Here is a 27,158-nt window from a genome sequence, read left to right on the forward strand (position 1 = left end):
AGTCACCATCAATATGTGGAATTTTGACATTATTAGTTTCTCTTTTCATACAGAAAACATTGAATAGCTCCAAATCTAAAGAAATTCAAGGAAACTACCTACTTTTTCAGTTTGTTTTTTTTTTTACCAACTTTTTAATCTATCCTTTGACCTCAAATTCGCATATATTTTTGACAAGTTATTTTTAAGTGAAGTTTCACCATGCGTTTGACCATAAATTTTTTCAAAAATATTTGACTGTTTCAAAAAATATTATTTTGTACTCATACGTTTGTATTATCATTATAATTTTATAATGAACATTTCCATTAAAAAAAAACTTATAATATAATTGATAACAATCAACAACAATAAAAAATAATATGGGCATGAAGAATACATAGATCTTATCACTCAAATTATTATTTTTCGGAGGAGGTAGTAACAAACTATTCTTTTATTAATAGATAGAGATGTTATTTAATGGTATTAGTTAACAACGTTAATAGAGTAAGTTGGTAGATAAATATTAGTTACAATTAATAAATGATGAGTGTTTTTATAAAATATAAAAATTTGGGGTAATTTTTAAATTTTTAAAAATTCTCAAATATTAGAACTTGGCCCAAATACTAGTTTTTTGTAGAACTTGAAAACTTGGAATGATTGCCAAGTAATGACAAGTTATATGACCAAAGAATAGTTTCCAAATTTTTTAAAAAAAATTCCCAAAAATATTTGGTGCAAAACGTTCTTTGAAAAGTCAAAGAAATGAATTTTTTGTGTTAAAACCAGAAACTTTTTAACCTATACTTTGAAAAGTAAAGTAATTATTTTATGCTCTTATAATCAATTGTTAAATAATATGTTTTATGAATGCATGTTTTGCCCATTGGTGATTTGGTATTTTGTAAACGAAAACTACTTACCGGTGATAGTCGCAACACCAGGAGCTTTCAAGGGAGGGGCCAGGATCTCTAGTTCTGTTCTGAATTAATGTACTGTAATAGGAGTATTTATTTTGTGTCATGTGATAGTTCGAAATGAATAAAATTTCTATTATGCATTGTCTATGGGGTACGTACCACTTGAATCTGTTTGCGTTGTTCAACTATAATTTACTTTCATATCATACTATAAATTACTTAGTTATTCTCTCTTCACCTAAATACCTTGATGATAGTTCAAGTAAGAAATTCGAAAACTCTAAAACTCGTATATATAATATTTCATATTTCTGGTGACATTTCATATGTTCAACATCAATGTCAAAAAAATAGGATACATTCTCTTTTCAGCATATATATATATATACTTCTTTCTATTCTTCGATAATTTTTCAAATTTAGGAGAAAAAATTCACATGTTTTTTCATGTACAAGTGTGTAGTCACATTTGTGGAGTAAGATCAAGCTGCTTTCTCAATTGCTTCTATGCATTCTACAACCGATGCCTTGTTTGTCATTGCCGTTATTAGGGCTTCATGAAGCTTGCTATTATTTTTCAGTAGTGAAGCAGCAAATAGAACCTGCAAAAATTTAATCAGACAATATAATGGACATGCTTGGATTTGCTTGCAATATTATAGTCGATATGTTCGGGTAGCTTAGAAGTGGCAAAGCCAACAATATCAATGTGTGTATGCATCTTGAATTTTGTATATGTTTGTGTTGAAGTATGTGACCATCTAATCTAGCAGACTTTTGATTACGTAGTTATATTATGTCTCACCACGCTCTGTGACGTGCTCTGATACCATAATGAAGTGTGTGATGATTTCATCTGAAAGCTAAAACTATCAGAGAGGTCACACTTCTAATTATTTAATTATGTTATATATTTCAATAGTTTGTGTATATTTATCACAGTATGTGTTCGGTTTTAGACTCACCGCCCATCTTGTAAGGTTCTGTTGCTGATCTTTGCTTAGCGACGGCTTGCTCCTGTTTAGAAATCTCTGTTAAGACAAACAGAAACAGTTTTGCTTTATTAACGGTTCCACAAAAAGGGCAATCTAACTCCTAAATAATGATTACTAAACCTGAAGAGTGAAAAGGTCAGCTGATTGACCAACAACTTTATCATACTTTAGCCCTTCTGCTGCCAGCCCGGCCATCGCTACCACTGCCAACCTGAGAAATGCAACTACTTGTAAATAAATTTCTTTTTCCGGTGAAAATTTCAGAAGCAATGTTACTTTGTGTGAAATATAACGAGCTGCAGATATTTGACAAAGCACCTACATATAGCAAGCAGAGCAAAGGCAGATACAGGATTTGAACATTATGTTTCGAGCTCAAAATTCTGCCACAAATTATTCGATTTACTGGCTTCAAAATCTATTAGTTGTACTTATTTAGTGACAATTTTAACACATATACATAGTTTGAACCAAAATTATTGTGTTCCATCGACCCTGTAGCTATTGCATTACATTCGCCTTTGATAGCAAGTAATTCTTGTGTCCCAATTTATGTCGCCCACTTTCCTTTTTTATCTATCCCAAAAAGAATGTCATTTTTTTATACTTAAAAACAACTTAACTTTAAATTCTCTTTTTACCCTTAATGAAATGATATACAACCATAAAAATGTCTAAGGTTTGGTGTAGGCCAAAAGATTCAAATGTATCCCTTTTTTCTTAAACTTTGCGCCAAGTCAAAACAAGACAAACAAATTGAAACAGAGGAAGTAATTAATTGATTGTAGATGAGATTCTTTTGACGTTGATACCGGTCAAGTTCTTTTGAGTCAAGCTGCCCACTGTATATAAGCTTTTCCAGCCTTTCATCAATTAAATTGACATGCTCTTTCCCAATATCCAGTGAATATCCAAGGATGGGAAGACCAATTAGGTAGGAAACTGAAATTGACATTGTACAGCTTATTAGAGGAAAGTTAATGGAAGCGCAGAAGCACAACAACAATTACAACTATGCCTCAATTCCTAACAAGTCGAGGTCCGTGTAATATGAATCCTCATTTTCTTATTTAAGCTTCACTCATGTCATCATCGTAACCAAATAAAAATAAAACAAAAAAATATTGAAAACTAGAACAGGATGTCACCTAAGAAATGAGCTGCTTCGTGTCTGGCAATTCTTTCCTGGTAATCAGGAAAAAGCGATGAAAATCCATCAATGGCGGCCTGAAGGAGCCTACATAATGAATAAACGAATGAGCCATAACGACCTGCATGCAGTAGAAAAAGCTCAACTGAAAATTTAGTATAATGCATTATTAGAATCAGAAGAACGCCTAAAATATTTGACTTACCCTGGGGAAGTACTTCCAATTCCCAAAACCACTAAAGATATGCTTCCGATCAAGTATGGAACGAAGAAACCCCAATCCTGAAATCATAAAAAAGGAATCGACAATGTAACCTGCATGGATATATCAACTTCTATACAGATACACGGTAACATCAATGTACTTCACAGCCCATCTTGGTGCTGGAGTGACACCAAGGCGAACACAATAACCTGAGAATTGCGCGCATTATTACCTTTTTGCAAATAACCTACAAAAGTACTTCTACGTTGACGCCACATACATCCATAATATTTTTATATAGGTTCCGAATAAAAATGTTCAGGTGCAGACATATGGGAACATGTTGTTGATCTTCTTGACTAATTTCACAGAGTACCTGCTATAAAAATGTTCAGGTTCAGACATATGGGAACATGTTATTGATTTTCTCGACTAATTTCACGGGGTACCTGCTAAAAACACAGGTATTGGAATATTCTATCCATGAGGTTTTGGTGATAGATGGAAAGAAACCACCTAGTGTTTTTGCCTCCGTTGGGAATTGAACCTGAGACTTCAGGTTCTCAACTCACTTCATTGACCACTAGGCCACACGCTTGGGTGCGGGACATGTTGTTGATTTGTAATGAACAAACAAAAGTTTCGTCTATTTAACAAATTAACCTTTTTGATGAGGTGATTCACACTATTAAACAAGTGGCCAGTAGTTAGAAAGGGGTGGGGCGTTGGACTACAATCCCACCCCAACACCTCTTAAGATTGTCAACTTGAGTTTAGTCCAGATGATAAGCTCATAGATTTTTGTCCCACAAAACCAAACAAGATATAGTTGTCTAGATTGACTGTAACAATAGAACCAAATGAAAGACTAAGGCCCCATATCCAGTGCGTTGTCCGCATACTTAACAGGGATAATGAGGCTTACAAACCAGAGTACTCTGCTCCTTAAGAGGAACTATTTATTTAGATATAATACGAAACTTCGGAAAAAAAGAAAGCACAAGGAACAGCAGAAAAGTAGGGTAGTAAGAGAACTTACACCAGGAAGTTGGCCAGCAAGAACACCCAAAAACCCTGTTGTGCCTACCACCGTAAAGAGAAAAGCTGCCTGCATCACTGAAGGAAATCAGTAACAGATTTAATAACGGAGTCCAAAACAGTCAAATAAAAGAAGACATAACCACATTAATCATCTTTCAACATATTCCTTTTTTTGCTCCTGCTTGGTAGCAGGCTTGTGTGCGAACTTGGTCCGGTTTCGATTCCTAAAGCCCACGGAGAAGGGTGTTTGTTAAACCACCTTTTTATGTTTCAAGTAACAACAATTGGAGCCATGAATTGTGTTTGTAAGGAGTAGGGAAAGAAATGTAACAAATGTGTAGTCATATATTAATATCATGATCGGATATATACCAACGTTCCACTGTATGAATAAGATCGAACAATATATGTGCCAAAAAATGCGACGTTGACTCAAATGTTCCCCTTAACTATCACACCCTTGTGAACATATAGTTTTCTTCAGCTAGAATACAGAACAATATCCTAATTGAGAGCTACTGTCATCAGAGTAATAACACACAAATTTTATCAAGAAACTTACATCATTTCTGACACTTGGGATTGCAAGGTTCTCTGCGTTTTTTATTCCGAGAGTTGTCAGCTCTCTAAGAGATGTCTGCAAGAGAAAATTTTAAGACCATTACAGAGAATTATATATGGGCACAATTTGTGCTAATCAAATAATGTAGATAATAAGATAGATACGTGTTGATCTTTCTAAAAGCTTCACATTTTAAATGAAAACTGACCGTTCGACGTGACACATATGGTTGAGAACTCCACTGTTTGGACCAACCAACTTCAACTAGCTGATCAAGCGCCTCTTTGACAGCATTACTATCTTTCTACAATGAAGAAAATATGTGCACAAAACAGTTAAGAGTAATTGCAAAAAGTATGATGGTAAAACAAAGATTTCCAATTAACCAGCACTATTCAAACTAGCTATAACTTTTCAATCACAGAGATGACTAAACATGCTTGATGTTGTGTGGCCTATTAAGAATTAATTTCCACATTTGATTAAGACCCCCCGTTTCATCTTTATTTTTGTCGCAGAAAAGTCATCTCTATATCCATTTCATACCAAAATCATTCTGACCGATTTTCCGACATTTGGTGTTTATAGCCGTTCACATGCAACTTAAATAATCCCAAAACCAAAAAGAGAGCCCAATCTGCTCCAAAATAGTTGACACTAAAGTAGTTAATGAAGTATCTTTTTTGTGAATTTCATATTTGAACTATCGACAACTATTTATCAAAACACACCTCGAAGATGACTAGACCAAATGTTTGAATACAATCGCCAAAAGGCTTGTGACAACTTAATTTGCTCATAGAATTTCATCCACATGGCAGCTGACTCATTAAATTAGAGTCGTGCTTTGATAGATAAATAGCCAGTAATAGTTCAAGTAAGAAAAGACAAACACATGATAGTTTAAGTAGAAAACTCACCAAAAAATGATACTTCAAGTGTGTTTATTATCTCTTTTATTTTTGGTGTTGGTATTAATCAAGTCCATTTGGACTGATACAAATGTTAAATCAGAGTTAGGTGCAAAAAATTCACCAAGTCGGTCAGAATAATTTATTGTGTGAAATACTCTTTGAAAAGGAAATATTACTCCCTCCATCCACCTTTACTTGTCTATTATACTAAAAATAGATGTCCAACGATACTTGTCTAATTTATGAAATCAAGAGATAATTTACAATTAATTTCTAATTTACCTTTTATCATTAATTAGTAGTCATTTCCCTATTATATTTTTCAAAATATTGTATTTATCATATTCAAAGGGTGATATGATAAAATTACTCTTTTATTTATAGCTTTTTAAGAATTATGTAAAGTCAATAGTAGACAAATAAAGATGGACGAAGAGAGTAATAGTTAGTTGGCTGGTTACCTTAACTTTCACATTATCACATTATTGATGATGGTTCAATTTCCCGCGTTGTAACCCCCTTCCCTATCCCCCAATTCTTTAAAGACTATAGAAAAGTGACTTTACTGTGATAAAATTAAAGAAATACAACTTTTCTTACTGCATAATTTTCAACTGTTAAGTGACACAATGAACTGTGTTAATTTTAAATAATTATATGCACAAAAAGGAGACAAGATTAAATTTCTCGATTACAAAAAAAAAAGAAGGGAAAGCACCTTAGAAATAGCTGTTTGGAGGGTGGATAAATCAACACCAGCAGCAGCTGATGAAGAAGAAGAAGAAACTGATGCTCGAATTTTGATGCTCAATTTTGCAGAAGGGATTAATGGATTACTACATTGCAACAAAAATTGAGAAGGTGTAGTGAAGAGAGATGATGTAGAATTTGACATTACTTTTTGCTCAAAATTTGTTGGGGGAATTTTTTTTGGATAACAAGAAGTTGTTGATAAGGTTTGGCGTGTTGCTTAAACCACCAGACAGAAATTGAGTATATACTCGTTTGGATTCAATTTATTTATACTATTTTGACTTATACAAAAAATTTAAAAATAAGAATTTTTTTTGAATATTCGTATTTTTAAATTAAAGATATGTGAAATGTATTAAAATGTTGTTTTATATTATGGTTTTATATATATCATGTGGGAAATTGAAATTAAAGCATTGTTAACTTGTGGTCTTAAATTAAGTTGTGTCATGAGATTTCGATCATAGTTTAAGGCAATGTGGAAGCCAGAATTTTAATTTAGAGGGTTTAAAATTTGGAAAAGTAGGCACATGAACTTTACTATATATACATAAAAAATTATTTTTACCATATATAAATAATATAATTTTTTGCCCAAGGTGGTTCAGATGAACCCTCTGAGCAATAAGTGGCCCCGCTCCTGATTTAAGGGGTACTTATGCATTATCCCTATTTAAATACAAAGCATTTGAAATAAAATGAAAAGGAAAGGCATAAAAAATAAAAGGAATAAATAAAATCAATAGAAAAAAATAATGAATAAAAGAAAAAAAGTTTAAACACAATGCAAATTTTTTTTAAAAAAAGTTGTGTGTATTAACTTAATTTAAATACAAGATAAAGAAAATTCAAAAACAAAATTAAAAAATATTTACACATGTGGCGTGCGCGTGTTTTACAAACACAAACATCTTACCTAGTTAAAGGTGTCATGCCAACAGAAAAAATGAATTCGAGGGGGTAATAGGACCTTAGTTAAGTTAAGATGTGTCACTAGAATTTCGATTATAGTTTAAAGAGATACTTATGCATTATCCCTTTTTTATATGTAGATTTTATTGATTCTATTAATTTTTTGACTTTCGTCAGTTGGTGGATCGAAATTGTACGTTTATGTTGATGGAAGGTTAAATATATTTAGTCAAATTACATAGAGATCAATCTCAAATGTACCCAAGAGAAGCAAAGGACAGTAAGAAGCAATCACCACAATTTCAAAATTCATAACATTTTCCTATTTCATATAAGAGACACTCAAAACTTAGGAAGAAATTGGAATACATCAATTCCATGAACTTCAAGCTTTTGCACAGCAATTGAAATATCTGAATATCCTTCTCATCCTCTGTCAAAAGAAAGACAAATTAAATTAACAATTACTTGTATAGTTCACTATGCTAAAATGCAAAGAAGAATATATCAACCCTTATATCATACACACTGTTGTTTGGACCTTCTAAAAATGTTATCACAATCATATCAAATTCTTAAAAAAAAATTGGACCCTCTAAAAATGTTATCACAACCATATTGATTTTTACATATGTCACTAACCGTTAGGTCACACTCTTATAAGCTAAGAGAACAATTCCCTCTGTTTAATCAGTAGACCAATTTTTATAGCTTATAAGAACTAAGTCAAACAAATTATAGAAGACTACTTGGTTCATTGACACCTACTGATCAATAAGGCCAATATTTTTACATGGACAACTGAGCATTGTCCCCAACAATGGTCCTACAACATGTACCCTACTATATATTTTTCCATACATATTTATTATAAAGAATTGCCAACTGTTTATCTGATTCATATATTGTTTACCATATACATCTTGAAATATTAATTAAAAATCTATATGTAATGTGTCATTATTTAAAGATAGTAAAAACACAGCAAACTAAAAGGCAACCTAGTGCATAACGCATTTCATGTTCAACGTAGACAACTTAGCATGACGCAAATATATGTAGCTAATTCCATAGTTTAAATCTATATCAGGAGACAATTTTATTTTTGCTCCGAAGCTCTTTTTTTCAAAAGTATAACAAATTAAAAGACAATCTAGTGCACGTATCCTGCATTCACGCAAGATATGAGAAAGGACCATAGTCCAAAGGGGTGGGATGCAGGCAGGGGCGGAACTACAGGGGTGCGAGGGGTGGCGACCGAACCCCCTTCGTCGGAAAATTGCACTATATATATATACTGCGATTTTTTTTATTCATGTACAAATATTATTTTTGCATCCCCTTAACAAATGGAGATTGTGGATTAGTGGATAAGGCGCCTGTGATTGAGCCTGTGGTCGTGGGTTCGATTCTCGACAATGACACATTTTTTTACTTTTTTCATCCAATCCCTTATTTTTTAATTTTCTTGAACCCCCTTATCAAATATTCTGGTTCCGCCCCTGGATGCAGGTAACCTATCTTAACACAATATCAATTGTTGATTCCGCAGCTCGAATCCATGATCTATACATCACACAAAGACAACTTTACTGTTGCTCCAAAACTCTCCTTCAAGTACAACAAACTGATAGGCAGCCTAGTGGACAACACATCCTGCATTAATTCACACAGGGTACGAGAAAGGACCGTAATCCAAGGGGGTGGGTTGCAGACAGTCTATCCTAACACAACATTATTTGTTGATTCCGCAAATCGAACCCATAATATAGATCACACAAAGAAACCTCACCGTTTCTCCAACAAACTAGCATAAAATCAACAAAAAAAAAAGTTAAAAAATCTTACAGTTGGAGATTGGTTGTGATGGTAATGATGATCATTACTGTGAGGAGAGTAAACTGAATTTGCATCACTTTTGGTAGTGAAAATGAGCTCATTCTCATTTCCAAAACTAGCTCTTGATAAGTCCTTTTTGTTTTGTTTCCTATTTTCTCTTATTTTAGAGAAATCCATTGAGTAGTCAGGGTAGACACCTTTTTGGTCCCAATGTCCAAATTGTGGCACAGATAGCCATGGTCCAGTCTTCTTCTGCACAATAGAGAATTAACTTTCAATCAATAAATATATTTACATCTTTTGTTTTTAGAAATATGTCATAAATTAATTAAAAATATGAATAATTTCTTCAAGAAGTTGAACCATCAAGATACTTCCCAGCATACTAATAGTTTATTTGGCCAAATTTCTAGAAGTTAAAAAGTGTTTTTTTTAAAAAGAGATAAGTATATTTTAAAGAATTAATGTGTTTGTCCAAGCTATTAGGAAAAAAAGGACAATTTCAAATCTATACAATAAACTAATTAGTTTACAACAAATATAACAATGTTTTATTTACATAAAAAATAGCCAAAAATCATATGAAAATTCAATGACTATAATATAGCTTGACAAAAGTCATAAAACGTATACACTGACTATACAATATAGATTACTTATATATGAGTTATATACTAAATATACATTATGATACATTCTATACATGAAATATACATTAAGTATACATAAATATATACCGAATATACATGAATATGCACCGAGTGACCATTTTTCGATAATTAAAATGACCGAATAACCATCTACAGTAATTATCTCAAAAAATGCTTTTATTCAGTAGCAAAAGTTGTCAAACACATTTTTTTATGCTTTTCAAATTGATTATTCATAACATAAAATGCTACTTATTGAAAGTACTTTTAAAAAAACATACCTGACCAATTAAAATAAATTAATTTTAGAAGTTTGGCAAAGCAAGGTTATAAGCCACAAATAAAAACATATATACTAGGAAAACAAGAAAAAATAAAGAAGGAAACCTAATGTTTAGCTTAATTCTTGACGAAGGAATAAAAGAATTCCTGTGATTATATATCTTGATTCTTGAAGAAGGAATAAAAAAAGGAAATCTTGTGATCATATATCTTAATTCTTGAAGAAAAGTACTATAAGTCTTGACACATACAAAATTCATGGGAAAAAATGCAACAAAATGCAAAAGAAGACAGACAATAATATGTGAATTAATTAACAAAGATAGTCTCTTACCTCTTTCTGATATTCCATTGTCAGAGTATGAACAAGGAAAATATATATATAAACAAACTATTTTTGAAGGGAAAGAAGGGAATTTTTTTGTTGGAGAGAAGTTGTGTTGTTGGGGATTATGTTTTTATAGAACAAGGACAAGTGCTTTGCTTGCTGTATTTTGGTTGAGATCTCTTCATTAATATATTAGAGTTTTAAATTCGAATTTTTGAGAATGAAAAATTATTTTATGAAAGCACGTCATTAAAAAATATCATATAATGTATAAATTTAAATTTAATTAAATTTTAATATAAATATCAAACACGAAAACCAAAAATACAAGTTGTATCGAATGTAGACAAATTGGATGTTTGTTGCCACCAAGAAAGATTGGAATATGGAAAGATAGAGTGCCCACCATTAACATTTTAACTAAGTGCACAATTTCATCTTTGTATAACATAGGTGTCAGCAGATAATATTATATCAATTCTAGAAAACACGTATATATATCAGAGAAATTACGAGTTCATGTACCTCATTTTTAACATGTAAATTTGTCATTCGTTGAAACTTTTCAATTCTTAATTAGAAATTTCGTTTTCGAATTTTTGACAATAGAAAAAAATTCTATTGAGAAGCACTCAAAATGAGTCATACGATACGGTAATTTAATAGATGTTTAATATAGATATTGAACGTTGTATTGAATGTTGAGACAAGTTGGATGTTTGTTGCCACCAAGAAAGATTAGAATATAAAAAAGATGAGTGCACACCATTAACTATGTCTTTTTGCTCTTTTTGGTTTCCTTTTCTTGCTGCACTGGCAAAGATGACATTTACAAGGCTGTGAACCTTTTTTAAAATATTATTACTTGCACGCACTATCTACCTATCATAGGTTTTTTAAATTAATATTTGATTATATATCAGATGATTTTTTGGTTAACTATTAAAAAGGGAAAAGGGCAAATATTCTTCAATTTTGCAATTAAGAGCGGACTTATCCTGATTCATATATACAATCAACATTTAATAAATAGTGCATCTATATACTTGTCATCTAACAAATGATGATATTTATATTTTTCGTTAACAGATTGAATTTTTTTTAAAAATAGCTAAATTTTTTAATTTAAAAAATACCATGTGGCTTTTAAAAAAATAACTCACCCATTTTTTATCACTCCTGACCCATAATATTATATATATACTATGAAATCTTTCTTTGATTTGATTAAGAACTTAAACATCAGTATTTTTTAAAAATCTTTTTGCATTGTTACTATATAAGGATATTAATATATTTATTCACCAATTCACTACAGATCAACTAAATTATGTATCAATGATAAAAGAATATCATAATTAATGTATTATCAACAATGGTCTTGTTATTTGATCATTATCATCTGTGGCTTTAACTTCCAAATATAAATTTAATTGTTAATCTAAGTCATAGATTTAAGGCTAACCAATGAGTTATATTTAAGTTCGTTGTATTATTTTACATAACTAATAAGACATTCTAATTATAGCATTGTGATTTTTCGTTATCATTTTAAATTAAAGTATCGAAAATTAATTGAATTGCAGCGATATATAGTCCTAATGAGCCAATTGCATTTAAGTTCTTCCCTTATATTCTTCTCAATCTCGGGGTGCGTGACAACTGGCCAGATGAACCAAGTAAGGCCTGAGGCAAGTGTGTCACGCCCCTGCGAACATGAAGTTTAGTATGGTGTCCCTCAAGAACTTGTCGTCAAACTTTAGCCCTGTTTTTGTTTCTCCATCGACTATGTATGATGTTAATAAATCATAATCCTATTCATCTTCCTCGGATTTTGTTGCATTCCTCAATTCATTAGGTTTCATCTATATATTCTTGCCTATAACTTGGTCAAGGACTTCCTCTGCCTTGCTTAGTTTCTTCTCAGGACCAAATCCAAGACATTGTTGCAACTTCCAAACACTTTCGGGCAATAAATGGCTTATGAAACATACGTCATTAGCATCATCGATGGTGTTCAAGAAGTGAATTGTTGGGTTTAAGCAAGGTGCGAATTGGGAAATGTCGGGAACCAAGTGGAGAAAAAATGAATAGTCATTTCTCCCTCATTGGTAAAAGAAAGAAAAAGTTTTGTTTTTACGTTAGGAAACACTTCTTTTTAACTCTTAAAAGGGTTAAGTAGAGGATACCCTCGCGCCATCAAAAGAGGCAGCCAGGATAAAAGCCTGTGAGTAATATACATGTTGTATCAAATGTTAATCTCTTGAAAACATCTTTGCAAATCAAGAACTCTGCCTTCTTTAGCCACGAATTCAAGAACCGGAATCAGGCCATTTTTCGACCTTGTCAACGTTAGTTTTCACCAAACACTTGTAGAATCTCTTATGAACGATCATTTCTCTGGCGAATTCCCTCTGATTCTTCCACAAATCCAAGTCGGAATTGAATATTCCATCGCCTAAAACATCGAATATCTTCTTGAGTTAATGCCCTTTTGGGAAATTCGGAAAAATTTGCACTAATGATAGAGTGCACATTTGCAGGATCCACTGTGCCCAGAATGTACCTCCAGTTCTTGAAAGAACCTCTGTAATCCTTTCATTAATTCTATGTATATGGATAAGAAGGCTCGGGAACATTCCGAAAATCGAGCAATTTCTTGGTAGGCCATGTTTGTTACGTTGGGGGAGGAAGCACTACAACTAAAGTTTGATATGATAATAAATAATGAAAATAAATTGGACACGGGAATTTTACGTGAAAACCCTCAAACAGATAGAGAGAAAAAATCACGGGTAAAAGTATCTTACTATGATAATATGGGAGTACACTGCTCTCAAATACAAGGAGAAAACAACAATTAACACTTCTCTCTTATAAAAGAAACAACTAACTAAAGAGGACACTCAAGACTACAATATTTATCTTGGTGTATAACTCTCTTTGTGTTCTTATTCTTTTGGATTGTATTTTGTGAGATAATCTAAATGAGGGCAAGAGACCCTATATTTATAGAAAACTAGAAACACGTAAAATCCGCGTATTGCACCTCCCTTTTTTACTACAAGTTCAAAACACGTTTTGTTCCCTTTTTGACTACGCGTTCAAAATGTGTTTTGTTGTATTTGACTATCTTGCATTCTCCCACTTGAAGATTTAATGAGAATCAATTAAGTCTTCACACCATTTTTTCTTCCCAATTACTGCAATGTTACGTGGCACACTGAACCAGCACACACGCTTCAATTGCGTGAATTCACGGGGTGTGACAGGTATGCAATAAGATGCACGAAATTACAAAATGAATGAGTTTAGGGGGGTAATAGGATAAGTTAAGATGTGTAGTTGGGATTTCGAGCATAGTTGAAGGGGATACTTATGTCTTTTTCCCTTTTTTGCCTATCTTTCTGGAGCAACAATTATATTTGAAATGATTGAGAATTAGAGAATCCCATCTTGATTTGACGATGTTTGATTGTACACTAAGTTTAAGTAAAAAAAACAACTACTTAAAATTAGTAGTCTAAAAACAAGCCATGAATATTTAGTGTGGTTATAAATCCATCTTACTAAGAATAAATTCTAAATAAGTGGGATTAATACTCTTAATAAAACCAAATTATTGATTACAGCATGTTGAAATAAGTGTAGAAATTTTTTACATTGTCTGTCTATTAGTTTGTATAAGTTAAATCCATAAAATATTAGTCTTTCCTCTCATACATTTTTTTTTGGCATAATGCATAAATATATCCTTTAACTTGGCCTCATTTTACATATATGCCCTTCAACTTTGCGTGTCCACAAGTAGACACTTAAACTTGTATAAAATTTAACAAGTAGACACACGTGTCTTACGTCACACAATACACGTAGGACGTCATGTAGGACATAAAATTGCACGACATGTAGGATGTCATGTAGGACGAATGTGTCTATTTGTTCAAGTTTTAGATTGTTAAAGTGCTTACTTGTGCACTAATAAAGTTAGACGTCCTAATTGCTAGCTGAAGCCAAGTTAAGGGTCATATTTATATATTGTGCTATTCTTTTTTATTAGTTTCCAAACACCAAATTAGTGGAAGATTTACAATCATATATTAACTCTACTTGTTAAAATAATTTCATTCAACCTTTCTTCTACCCTTCTACTTTAAATAGACTACTTCTTAATCATATAGAAGATTCACATATATATTGAACAACTTACATGTAAAATTAAATACCAAACCAACATAGAACAAATTCAATAAAGAAATTTTACATCCCTATATATATGAAATTAACAAGAAAACACAAAACTAATAGGAGCAAATTGAACATACAAAACATACTTATACTTGATACATAACATATTATCCTTAATTATTAAGTCCACCTCCTATTAATCCTAACTTTAAAACCATGTCTCATGTAGAGAATAATAGAAGCATTTGGTTGAACAAGGTGACCTTTAACAAGTTCAACTTGATAATTGTGAATAATAGCAGCAGCCACAGCCTTCATTTGAGTAAAAGCCACTTCTTTACCAAGACAAGTTCTTGGTCCAGCATTAAAAGCCAAGAACTTGTATGATGGCTCATGTTTAATCGTCCCTCGTTCCGAAATCCATCTCTCAGGCTTAAATTCCAAACAATCTTTCCCCCAAATCGACTCCATTCTCCCCATCGCGTACAATGGAAACATAATCTTTAACTTTGGATGAACTTTGTGTCCACTTGGGAGTATGTCTTCTTCAAGAGGCTCCTTGTGTTGGAATGGCACTGGTGGATACAACCTTAATGAATCACACAATGCACCATGTAAGTAAACAAGTTTGTTCAATTCTTGAACATTGAAAAGCCTAAATTTTTCAACTTCTTCATTGGGGATAACAAAGTTGATTTCATCCCTTATCTTTTTTTCAACTTGTGGATTTGTTGACACAAGCCAAATGAACCATGTGAGAGCAGAGCTAGTCGTGTCGCGCCCTGCTATCATAAGATTCAATATATTGTCCCTCAAGAACTTGTCATCACATTTAACCCCCAAATACTCTTCTTCCTTTAGGTAAAATGTCAAGAGATCAAATCCCTCTTCAGTCTCTTTCAAATTGCCTATTTCCTTCAAATCTTCGCGCTTCTTGGAAATGTATTTGTCTATAGTATAGTCCAATATCTCCTGAGCCTTAATCATCTTCTTTTCTTCTCCAATTCTAAGCCATCTTTGCAACTTCCAAATAATCTCGGGCAATGCATGACGAAAAAGAATGGCTTCTTCAGCATCATCCATTGCTTTCGAGAAGGGAACATCAGGGAAATCTATCGATACACATCCAGGATCATATCCAGTAACCAATATACAAGTTGTGTCAAAAGTAAACCTTTGGAACAAATCTTGCAAATCCACAACACATCCCTTGTTACAAACATGATCAAGAACCGGAATTAGCCCTTTCTCCACCTTATCGCGACTAGTCTTGACTAAAAACTTGTAGAACTCATGATGAGTTATGAAGGCACGAGTCATCTTCCTCTGAACCTTCCACATATCCAAATCCGCGTTGAATATCCCGTTACCTAAAACATCAAACATCTCTTTGAATTTAGGACCTTTAGGAAAATTCATGAAATTTGCACTCATGATATAGTGAATATTGGCTGGATCAACTGTTGTTAATGTGTCCATATTTGCAAACCATAGACCTTTGAATAAAAATGTGCCCCCTGAGGCCCTCATTGACCTAGTGCACCTTTCATGAATTTGTTGTAGGTTGTACAGTAATCCTGGTACCATACCAAAAATTGGAAAATTTATTGGATAATTTGAATGTCTAAAGCAATAAAACAAAAGAAAACAGAACAAAGCTAGGAAAATTTCAATGTAACCTAATCCTATTAGTGCCATTTTTATTTATTTTTGGCTAAGTTTGAATGATTTTCAAAGTGAAATGGCACTATATCTGTGTGTGTGTGTGTGTGTTTGTGAAAAGGATGATTATATGAGTAAATAAAATTTAAGACTTGCTTTTATAGTACATTTTCTCAAAGTGGCTAGCAGTGAAAGCTCTCTCACTAATTTTTTAATGTTTGAAATTTTCTTCACAAATAACTTTTCTGGTTTCAAGTAGCAACACTACCTAATTTGAACTAACATATTCCCTCTAACCCAAAAAATTTCTCTAGCTATATGAATTTTGACCAAAATTTTAAGATGTGTAATTTTCACCATATAAATATGAGAAAAATTGCAATTTATTTTAATTTTTATATAATTATATTATTGAATATTTAAATTTAATTTAGTAAAATTTAGCTTCAAAAATCAGTTCAATTGACTCTCTAAAGGGGAAAGTTACATATAAAATGGGACGGAAGGAGTATGGTTTTTGATGGGAAGCAAAAAATTCTAAGGAGTTCTCTTCATTTTTTTTTTTTATTTTTTATTCGTTTTATTTCTTTGCTTGTTTGTGAGAAAACAATTTTTTTTAAAAAAAAATCAATTATGCCCTCCGGGCTTTTTATTATTGTGCAGAAAGGTAAATGTAGTTGAAAGGTAAAACAATGTTTAATGTGAAAACAGAAAAAAAAAAACTAAACATGGCATGCATTATAGTTAGTTGATCTGCCTTATACTAACTAGCATTTATCAATTAAGTTGTCCTTTTCAAAAAAAAATTAATAAACTAAAAATGTATGTCATATGTACAAACGTTGAACAATTTGATGGTTTCAATGAATATGACACTATTGATATGATATGAGAAAAGATGACTTCCAGATGATTGGTGCACTATTACAGAAAAGGTGGATCTAAGATATATATTTGATCGGTTTGATATTTAGGTTCTTATCATAGAAAATTATTAAAATTATAGTATATATATATATATATATATATATATATATATATATATATATATATATATATATATATATATATATATATATATATTAAAATACCAAAAAGCTATCAATAACCACTTAGAGAGGTGTTGCCAAATTTTAGAAAGAAAAGTAAAACAAGATAGATATAAGATTTTAAATTTCTAACCTCATTTAGAGAGGTGCACTCAATTTTCATCGCATTATATGATACTACGAATGGGGATTCACACATCTATATTTTAATATTTTTTTAAAAAATATAACACTACTATATACGATCTCATGAGGGGAGCATGGGTTCACGTGAACCCGGTGACCCCCCTGCATACGCCCCTGTATCTGGTGCACAAAGTATTCCATGTTAGTAGGATAGAGATATGAACATAAAGTCTAGCCTAATACAAGTATTAGTGAATACTTCAACAGTTCAAACTTGTGACCTATAAGTCACGCGAAGACAACTTTACTGTTAAACACTCCTTTCACTATTGATATGATATGAGTTTCAAAAATATGAAAGTTCATTTGAGTTGTTTGATTTACATATAAATGATATGGTAATACAAGATTTGTTATTTACGGGATAATTTCATAGATGATCATTCAACATCCAGTTATCACATCAAAGTCTTAAAATTTGAAAATAAAAAACGCCAAAAAAATGCTAAATCTCACCCTAAAAAAACACAAGTAGGCTACTTTGTACATTTATAAAATTACCATATAACTATAGTTATATCAGCAACTCGCCGTACATTTTATGTATTCTCATGCATTATTACTGATATGTGTACTACTTTTCATATTGAATTAGGTGATAAATACGGGAATCATCGCATAACCAATGCGAGCATCACTATATGAAAAATTAAAATGAAGATTTAATTTGACTATTAACTCAAATTTTACATTGGAATTATTTCAATTGTAGGTTTATAAAATATTCAATGTTGACATGTTGTAGTAAATCTCTTTTGCATCACTCTACGAAAATACTCAATAAGGTGTGATGTATGAGTGACAAACGGGCGGATCCAATCACATATGAACGGGTTGAAAATGAGTTAAATAAATATCTGACACACTTATATTTTACGGAGATGAAAAATTGGTTATTCAACCCATAATTACTCGTTTTTTAAAACCATTTTGCAAGCCTAGGTGAAGTGGTCATAAAAAAAATTGTGGTTTAATGCATATACAAAATTAAGAAATTTCTTGGTTGGTATATGTTAGTTTGCAAAAATGAAGCTAACTTTATCCCCCATAAAAGAAAAAATGTCAGCAGTTTATTTTTTATTTTTTTTATGTGTCAGCACTTTGACTTTTGCAAGATACAAAAAATGTAAAAGTTTGTCTCGTTTTTTTCTTATAATTAATTCTGCTAATTAGAATGTGTTCGTTAGAAGTTGGACCTAAGATTTATGAACAAGTCAATATATTGTTTTAATATTCAATTGTTAAAACCGGGTTGAGCCAGGATTAAAAGCTAATTGTTGATTAGAGATTTTATTTCTTTAAAGTTATCGAGTTCTAAATAGTAATAATTTATACATGTTAAATGATTATTTTTTAAATACAAGATTTGAATCAAAGTTACTGAATTTGGCCGAATTCGTAAGCTCTATTGTAGCTCAACGCCTGAAACCAACCACACATAACTTATATATGCTTCAAAGGCGAATCTAATGTACAACATATGAGTTCACGAGTATCCAATAACTTCGATTAACCTCGGGTATTATCTTGGGTTACAGATATGTATAAGGTTTTGGTTGTATAAGGTTTGGTTATATTAACAACATTTTTTGGCACATATATATACGTCGAACTCCTTTAATTTGACTTCTTTGTGTATTTACTTATATTCTGAATACCCTTAATAAAAATTTTTACTTCATTAGTAAAATATCAGGGATCCACAACACGTGGACCTTATCTAATGAACAACAAAACCCAACTATTACAATCAGGATACGTGTGGCTGTTGATTGTGAAATAATAAATAAAATTAAAAAATGCCCCCAAAAAATGATACATTTTATATTTAAAAATAATTTAGCTTTAGTCTTTAGATATTCATATAGTTACTTGTATCAATCATAAGCTTAGTTACTTATTGGAATAATGATAATTAATTAATTAATTTTATATCACGAGTTCATACATTAAAAATATACACTATTTTAATTAAACATGAAGATGATCCACATTCCTGTTTAGTAGTTATTCATTAGATAGGTTAGTGACCAACCTAAACATAGGAAAAGTGACCAACCTAAACATAGGAAATTAACAAACATTCCTAACATTAAACATATATTAGTTGAATTAAATTCTCAAGTTAGTAAAATTAGTTAGACATATAGTTTGAGTTAAACATTCCTTGTCATAAAGTTGATTTCTTTGCTAGAGCATAATTGGCCACCTGATTTATTATCAGTGACGTACACATGATTTTTTCTTACTAAGTGATCAACGTCAATATTAAAAGAAGAAAGCAAACAAACGAATTACTAAATAACATCACATTATAAAAGCATAATTCAACACGATATTACGACTCTAAAGTTGAAAAGATATATATGTTATATTTGGTATAATAATTTAATTAAATGAGGAACTAATGAAAAGAGAATTTGCAAAGTATAAATATATATAACATAAGCTATTGAATAGACTGATGTCCTAGTGGAAATGTACAAAATATACTAAGAGATTAGAATAGCAAGTAATAAAGGGGTAACCCATTAAGGGAGGTTAGATATTGATTCTCCTGCCCAACGCCTTCTTATTCGAGTTCGTCATACTGATCTTGCTTTAATGTGATTTGTATTTTCTGTATGATTTGCGAGCTATTATACAGAATTGAGTTTACCCAATGCGCATCAAAAGGATATAGCGATAACGGAAATTCACTGAGGGTTCCAAGGGAGGGAAGAGGAGTTGAAAATCCAACATCAAAACAAAGGCATTGATATATACTGAAACAACATCAACAATAATAAATTAGCATAATACATAAATATGACTCTTAACTTGGCTTCAACTGGTAACTATAACTTCTAACTTTACTAGTGCACAAGTAGGCACTTTAAGTAGGGTTGTACAGGGCAAACCGATAAACCGCACCAAATCGACAAACCGAACCAAACCGGAAAAAAAACCGACTAGTGGTTTGGTTTGACTTGGTTTGGTGTTTGGAAAAAAACCCGACCATTATAGGATTGGTTTGATTTTACCTAAAAAAAATCAAACCGAACTCAAACCGACCCGATTATAGATATACTACTTTTAAATTATGTTATACATAAAAATATTTATTAAAATGTAATTTATAAAAAAAAAATTAAAATTTTTCATAATTTTTATTTTCTTTCTTACATTTAGATTTGAACTTGAGAAGCTCATCTAAATAATATACAAAAAAGCTTGTCTTATAAAGTTATATTATAAAGTTAAAACTTCAAACAATGTTCTGCCTCCATCTTATATGTTGATATTTTATACTAGAACTCTTTTTAAGAAGCACTGCTCTGTTCTTTTTATTAGATACTATGAAAAACCCGAGAAACCCGAAAAAAACCCGAAAAACTCAAAAAATCCGAGAAAATTGATATCGAAAAACCCGATTTTTATTGGTTTGGTTTGGTTTATAGATTTAATAACCCGACACAAATGGTTTGGTTTGGTTTGTAAAAAATCCGAACCAACCCGATCCATGTACACCCTTAACTTTAAGTATCAAAAACTTGAACAAATAGACACGTTCGTCCTACCTAGCATCCTACATGACAATCTTGTGTCTTACGTTGCATACTACGTGTATTATGCCACGTAGAACATGTGTGTCTACCTGTTCAATTTTATACATGTTTAAATATCTATATGCGCAAACCCAAAATTGGAGGGTGTAGATGTCAAGAAGTCAAGTTAAAGGGCATATTTATATGTACTTAATAAATTAGTACGCTTCAATCCCAAATAAGATAGACTCGACTATGTGAACCTTAACTAACCATGTTACTCCAATTTAATATTCTTCAATCTCAAATAAGTTAAGATCGCTCGATTATGTGGACTTTCACTAATTATGTTACTCCATTTAAATTCATCTCGATTCTAGGATATCGAGATATGACGAGAAATTAAGAAAGATTAAATGTTAGTCATTTTTCTGGAGAGACCACAAAAGGTTCTAATTTAGAGAAAATTTTGCTAATTGTAAAACTGTCCCTCATTGTTCTATTTGCCGTTTTATTTATATGTGGACGCTACCTGCATCTTTGTTTTAGTAACTAAATCAAATTGTGATTGTTTTTAACGTCAATACAAGAGTGGGGTTCGATATGGGTGCAGATCTAGAGGTCAGATTCTTCATAATCTAAATTTTAAGATTCAAAGGGTACAATTCTAGGTATAGATACAGGTGCGGGGATATAGCTAAAAATAAAGTTATATATCTAAATTATGAGACATTATATATACAAAGGTATTTCGAGGAGAATCTCATAAGGAGATAAAAGGAAAAGGACCGCTAGAAATTTCTATATATAAGTTAAACTTTAGTTTCACCTTAGCTTTATTTTTATTACAGAAATCATGGTATCAGTCTCAAATTTCTAGTTTAGGCTATTTATTACAAAAGTAGCCCAAAATGGTTTTTGAGTAAAATTGCGAATGTAGCCCCATTTTGCAAACTTGGCCTCTTTTTCTTCTTCCCAAGCAATCATCAAGGCATAAAATCCCTTTTTTGGAATCAAGGTGTACTCAAGCACCTCTATCTTTATGAATAACCTTTGTAAAGCTTGAAGGTCCAAAGCTTGACTCCTTGTTGACACGAGTATGGCATCGAAAATGAAGAATCTGAGCAACTTAGGTGAAGACTATTCATCGTTTTTTACAAGTAAGTTGATCCAACTTCATTTATATGATTTTTTTTGAAATAATGGTATTCCTAGAGCGATGAATTACACTTCTCTTCTTTACTCATACAGGTAATTAAATAGCCCTTTAATTCGTTTGAATAGTACTAGATTTATGAAAATAGTTCTATTAAATTTATAGAGAATTTGCTTAATTGCACAAATTATTGTGGTCAAAGTCTTAACTTGAATGAGTTGACAAGATAACAGAGCCATGTACAGCAAAATACTTGGTACAAAATTAAGACTTGACTGCATTTTTGTGCTTTTAAGAGCTAATCAAGGTCTATTTTAGTGAACAAAACAGAGCCTACATAATTAGGTGTTATCGACAGTGTTGAAAAGCTTTAAAAAGCACTTCAAATCTATTTGGGCTTTAATAAGCACAAAATGCATTAAAGTGTTGGCTTTAGTAAAAGAAGGTGCAACAAAAAAAATTAAAAAAAAGTTTTTTTTTTCATTCACCAACCAATCACCGCAAAATATTTCTCTGAGAAAATAGCCTCTGTTCCACCAAGTACAATTTAAGTTTTTATAGCTTAAATTAAAGCATAATACATAAACATACACTTAAATTTAACATCAGCTGCCAAGTAAACACTTTGATTTTGAGATTGCACATTTAAACATCTCAACTTGGTCTCAGTTGATAAGTAAACACTCCAACTCGTTCTTATGTACATTGTGTCTCGTGGACATCCGACACTGACGTGACATATAAATTTTGGAGGTGTTTAGATGATCATTTTATAAGTTGAAGTGTTTAACTGACACAACATAGATTAGTTGAAGTATCTAAATGTACATACACAATAAAAATAAATTGAGGTATCTAAATGTACATACTTAAAGTTTAAAATGTTTACTTGCTAGATATAAAATCAAATTTAAATGACTCTTTATGTATTATGCCTAATCCAGGTCTACATCTAGAGCAGTCACATAAGTAAGTTATCTTTTAAGTTAGTTATTAAGTTATAAATTATTTATTCAGTTAGTTAATTTGACACTTTAATAATTTTGAGAACGTACGTCTAGTCACCTCAACTCGTCTTCACTATGTAAGTTGTACACTCCAACTTACAAAATGATCACCTCGAGACCTCATAAATTTATATGTCATGTCAACATTGAGTGTCTACGAGACACGGTAGGGGTGGGTTGGAGTGGTTTAATTGTCAGGTGAGACCAAGTTAAGGTGTCTAGATATGCATTCTCAAAATTAGAATATTTACTTACCAGCTAAGATCAAGTTTGAGTGTTATGTTTATGTATTATGCCTTAAATTTATATAGTTTTAGGATGTTACAAAACCTCTCAACAACCTATTAATTCTCCCATCCGTTTTCATTTGACTAGTCTTTGAACACATATGTTGCGCATATACCCCTTATTAGGAAATACAAATTTTTAGAACTTATATAAATATTACTTAAATAAGTGTTTTTACTTATAAAAAGTTCCTCAAAATGTGATACAATTATTTTTACATCAAATTAATTTTTTTAAAAAAAATAGGTCAATAACTTATTAAGACCTTAATGGTTTATGAGAGAACAATTGAAAATCAAAAGGTTAAAAACAACAATCAAAGTAGTTACCGAAATGAAGAAACTTCGATGCCAATTTATATATAAAAATTTTATACACTTGGCTTACTATATAGTTACTGATATATAGATAACTCTAATACTGTTGTTTAATCTAAAGATTCCCTCCAAATCTTTTAGTTAAAATAATTAGTATGTCTAGTATAATTTGCTCAATCATACGGTAATAATAAGTTATTTTTAGAAAAATATTTCAAGAAATTTCATAATTCTATGTCTAGAAATAACTCATGAAAATAATCAATCCAAACTTATAAATTACAAAATTTATAAATTACAAGGAAATAATCAAGCTTGTTACACAGAATACACATAAGATCGATGACAAGGATTAACAATTAAATAATTACTTATAAAAGAGCTATACATCAATAGAAAGAACAACTTTCAAGGTAATAACCTCATTACAGAAATGCAAGGTAATGCTGTGTATAATAGTGCACTTTAATTTACAATATTTTGATAAATCTTGAATACTTGATGGCAGCTTATAGTGCTGTAATTTCTATTCTTCAAACTCTTGACGAACGAAATATTCATGAACTCTTTCATGTTCATACTGCTGAAACGCTCGATTCTCTTCGTGCTACTGCTGAATATTTCCAAAAAGTTCTTGATGAATTTGTATTTGGAAAAATCAAATCTTTGGAGGAAAAAATTAGAGATGCTGCTAGTGAGGCAGAAGATGTTGTTAAGCCGAAAATTCGTCAAATCATCAAGTTATCCAAAGCTGTCAGATAAGTTGGAAGGTGATATCGTGCAGGGAAATTGATGATGACTTGGAGATCATAGTTAAAAGATTGACAGGACCATCACGGGATCTAGACGTCGTCACAATAACAGGCATGGGTGGCATTGGCGAAACAACACTCGCTAGAAAAGCTTATGATCATCTTACAATCTATCAGGTATCATTTTGACATTCTTGCTTGGGTTACAATATCTCAAGAATTTCGATGTAGAAATGTATTGTTAGAAGCTTTACATTGCATTTCAAAGTCAACAGTTGGTTTTAACACAAAAGATTATGATAAGATGGATGACAATGAGTTAGCTGACATGGTGCAAAAGAACCTAAAGGGTCGAAGATACATTGTTGTTGTTGATGATTGTTATAAGCTATTACCCCCTGTTTCCAGATCAATCTACTTATTTTCTCGATTGGATCTACCTCTTGTAACCCGTATTAAGCTTCACAGGAGATTGCCCATCTACCGTCGTGATCCTATAATACATGATTTTTTTCTCTCGTTTCAATCTTCTCAGGGTATTGTTTTCCCAGTCCTACAAGAGAAAGTCTTGTGACAGGGATGCCAAATCTACAGGAATTTTCGGGTCTTTGTACAAATGAAGTCTTTTCTGGCATTCCCAATATAAAGAGATTGATCATTTATCTACCTTTTTCCGGAATAGAATCTCCCCATCAGCAATTGGATATGTCCAGATTGACAAAACTCGAAGCATTCAAGTTTTATGGGCCACATATTTTAGAATACAGCTTCAAGGGACTTGGTTTTCCAACATCACTTAGGAAGTTGTTTTTAAAACGGTGTTGTGATTTTGTTTGGGAAGACATATCATCAACTGTTATGATGTTGCCAAATCTTGAAGAGCTCAAACTTAAAAATTGTTATCCTGTGAGTGATGAATGGAGATTGAGTGATGAACACAAGTTCAAAAGCATGAAGTTGTTGTTACTGAGTGGCTCAGGTCTTAAGCATTGGGAAGCTAGCAGTGATAACTTCCCAAATTTAAAACGCCTCGTTCTGAAGAATTGCTACAGGATGCAAGAAATTCCAGGAGATTTTGGGGAAATTGGTACTTTGGAGTCAATTGAGTTATACAATTGCAGCACTACTGCTGAGGATTCTGCAAAATAATATTGAAAAAGAACAAGAGGACATGGGAAACAATATCCTTAAGGTCTACATCCATAACAGTCGCAGTAAGTTTTAAACCTCTCCATAAAGTTCTTCGATTCTTCCCATTATTAATTACCTCTTTAAAACTAAGATGATGACTTCTACTTTTTATCTTGCTTATGCGGAGAACGGAAGCTTATTTCAAGGGACCATCTAATGCTACCTTCCAAATGCATAACCTTTTAGTTTATATTTTGAAAAGTAAAATCTTTCGTTTTTATGTTCTGATCGTTTGTCAAATTCATGTTTAAGGAATTAGCATGTTTAGTACATGTCTCGCCCACTTGTGATATCGTATTTTGTATACTGTAACTATTGATGTACTGTAATATCTATTTTGTGTTATGTGATTGTTCAAAATGATTAAGGTTTCAATCTATTATGCATTGCCTATGGAATATAGGAATCACTGGTTTCACACTTTGAATCTGTTTTCCTCTGTTCAACTATATAAGTGTTTTATGTTGATGGCCCTCATGAATTCATGCAAAACATCTTGTTTACGTCAAAGGGGTGCTCTTCCACTTCACCAAAAATGTCATAAGCTACTTTATAAGGTTTATCAAATTGAACAAGATATCTAGAGAAGCCAGTTGCATCAAGCACCACTGATGCCCGAATTTCATATAAAGCACAATCTTGAACTACTTACCAGAAAACATAATATGGATGATCACATTACATACAGATTACGCATTATTGACACTAACGCGTAATCTGAAATCATTGTTGCCTTTATAGATAGAATGGCGGTCATGTATGAAAGATAAAACTCCACGGTGTTACATATTGCTCTTTGCATTCGATTGATGAAGTACTACGGGTGATTAGTTGAATGGACCGATCCTGTATTGTTCAATGTATTCTCAGCCTATTGTCCTGATCTCGCGTTGAGTTTCAAACTAGAATTTAATCAACAATATAATGCAGCATCAGAATCCATAGCTCTACACTCTCACCTTTTTTTTGGCTTACTGAATTAAGGATACATTATTATACAACTTAAGTAAATTTCTTAACATAAATATAAGATTTGAGTCAAAATTATCTAAGTTGTTCAGATAAGGTAACCTAGGTCCGATAGAAGGCTTTTTGGTTTAAATATTTTCGATTTAATGTTTTCGATATTTCTGTTTGAAAAGTTCATTATGCAATTGTGAACTCTTACATAGTCCAACTAATGTCAACTACCCTCTTTATTGCTATAAATATAGTGATAGGTACTACACAATAGTTATTTAAATGTCATGTTTGACGTAAGTGGAAGGATACAGTGAGCTAGAGTTCAGGTGGATGTAC

The 27,158-nt window shown here is 31.7% G+C and overlaps 3 protein-coding genes and 2 pseudogenes across 4 annotated transcripts; 1 reads left to right on the top strand and 4 right to left on the bottom strand.

Annotated features, from left to right (window-relative positions):
• Positions 1–1,171: 1,171 nt before the first annotated feature.
• Positions 1,172–6,756, bottom strand: LOC129870820 (uncharacterized). Its single transcript, XM_055945689.1, has 10 exons — positions 6,491–6,756; positions 5,067–5,162; positions 4,859–4,933; positions 4,295–4,363; positions 3,256–3,332; positions 3,049–3,137; positions 2,713–2,842; positions 2,021–2,111; positions 1,871–1,936; positions 1,172–1,507 (listed from the first exon to the last, which is right to left on the bottom strand). Exons 1-10 carry the CDS (start codon positions 6,665–6,667, stop codon positions 1,388–1,390), a joined length of 990 nt encoding a protein of 329 aa, XP_055801664.1. The 5' UTR covers positions 6,668–6,756; the 3' UTR covers positions 1,172–1,387.
• A 939-nt stretch (positions 6,757–7,695) lies between these two features.
• On the bottom strand, positions 7,696–11,157 carry LOC129871746 (uncharacterized). Of its 2 annotated transcripts, none has more exons than XM_055946726.1 (3): positions 11,062–11,157; positions 9,286–9,528; positions 7,696–7,870 (listed from the first exon to the last, which is right to left on the bottom strand). In XM_055946726.1, the coding sequence occupies exons 1-3, from the start codon at positions 11,086–11,088 to the stop codon at positions 7,823–7,825; spliced, it is 318 nt and encodes a 105-aa protein (XP_055802701.1). In that variant the 5' UTR covers positions 11,089–11,157; the 3' UTR covers positions 7,696–7,822. The 2 variants fall into 2 exon arrangements, with proteins under 2 accessions (XP_055802701.1, XP_055802702.1); XM_055946727.1 differs by lacking the exon at positions 11,062–11,157 and adding an exon at positions 10,543–10,699.
• Positions 11,158–12,082: 925 nt separating this feature from the next.
• On the bottom strand, positions 12,083–14,633 carry LOC129869945 (alkane hydroxylase MAH1-like; annotated as a pseudogene).
• Positions 14,634–14,808: 175 nt separating this feature from the next.
• Positions 14,809–16,490, bottom strand: LOC129871745 (alkane hydroxylase MAH1-like). The gene has a single exon (XM_055946725.1). It carries the CDS (start codon positions 16,420–16,422, stop codon positions 14,905–14,907), a length of 1,518 nt encoding a protein of 505 aa, XP_055802700.1. The 5' UTR covers positions 16,423–16,490; the 3' UTR covers positions 14,809–14,904.
• Positions 16,491–24,417: 7,927 nt separating this feature from the next.
• LOC129869946 (putative late blight resistance protein homolog R1A-10) lies at positions 24,418–25,893 on the top strand (annotated as a pseudogene).
• Positions 25,894–27,158: the final 1,265 nt, after the last annotated feature.

The sequence above is a fragment of the Solanum dulcamara genome, chromosome 10 (genome assembly GCF_947179165.1).
Source record: "Solanum dulcamara chromosome 10, daSolDulc1.2, whole genome shotgun sequence".
NCBI lineage: Eukaryota > Viridiplantae > Streptophyta > Magnoliopsida > Solanales > Solanaceae > Solanum > Solanum dulcamara.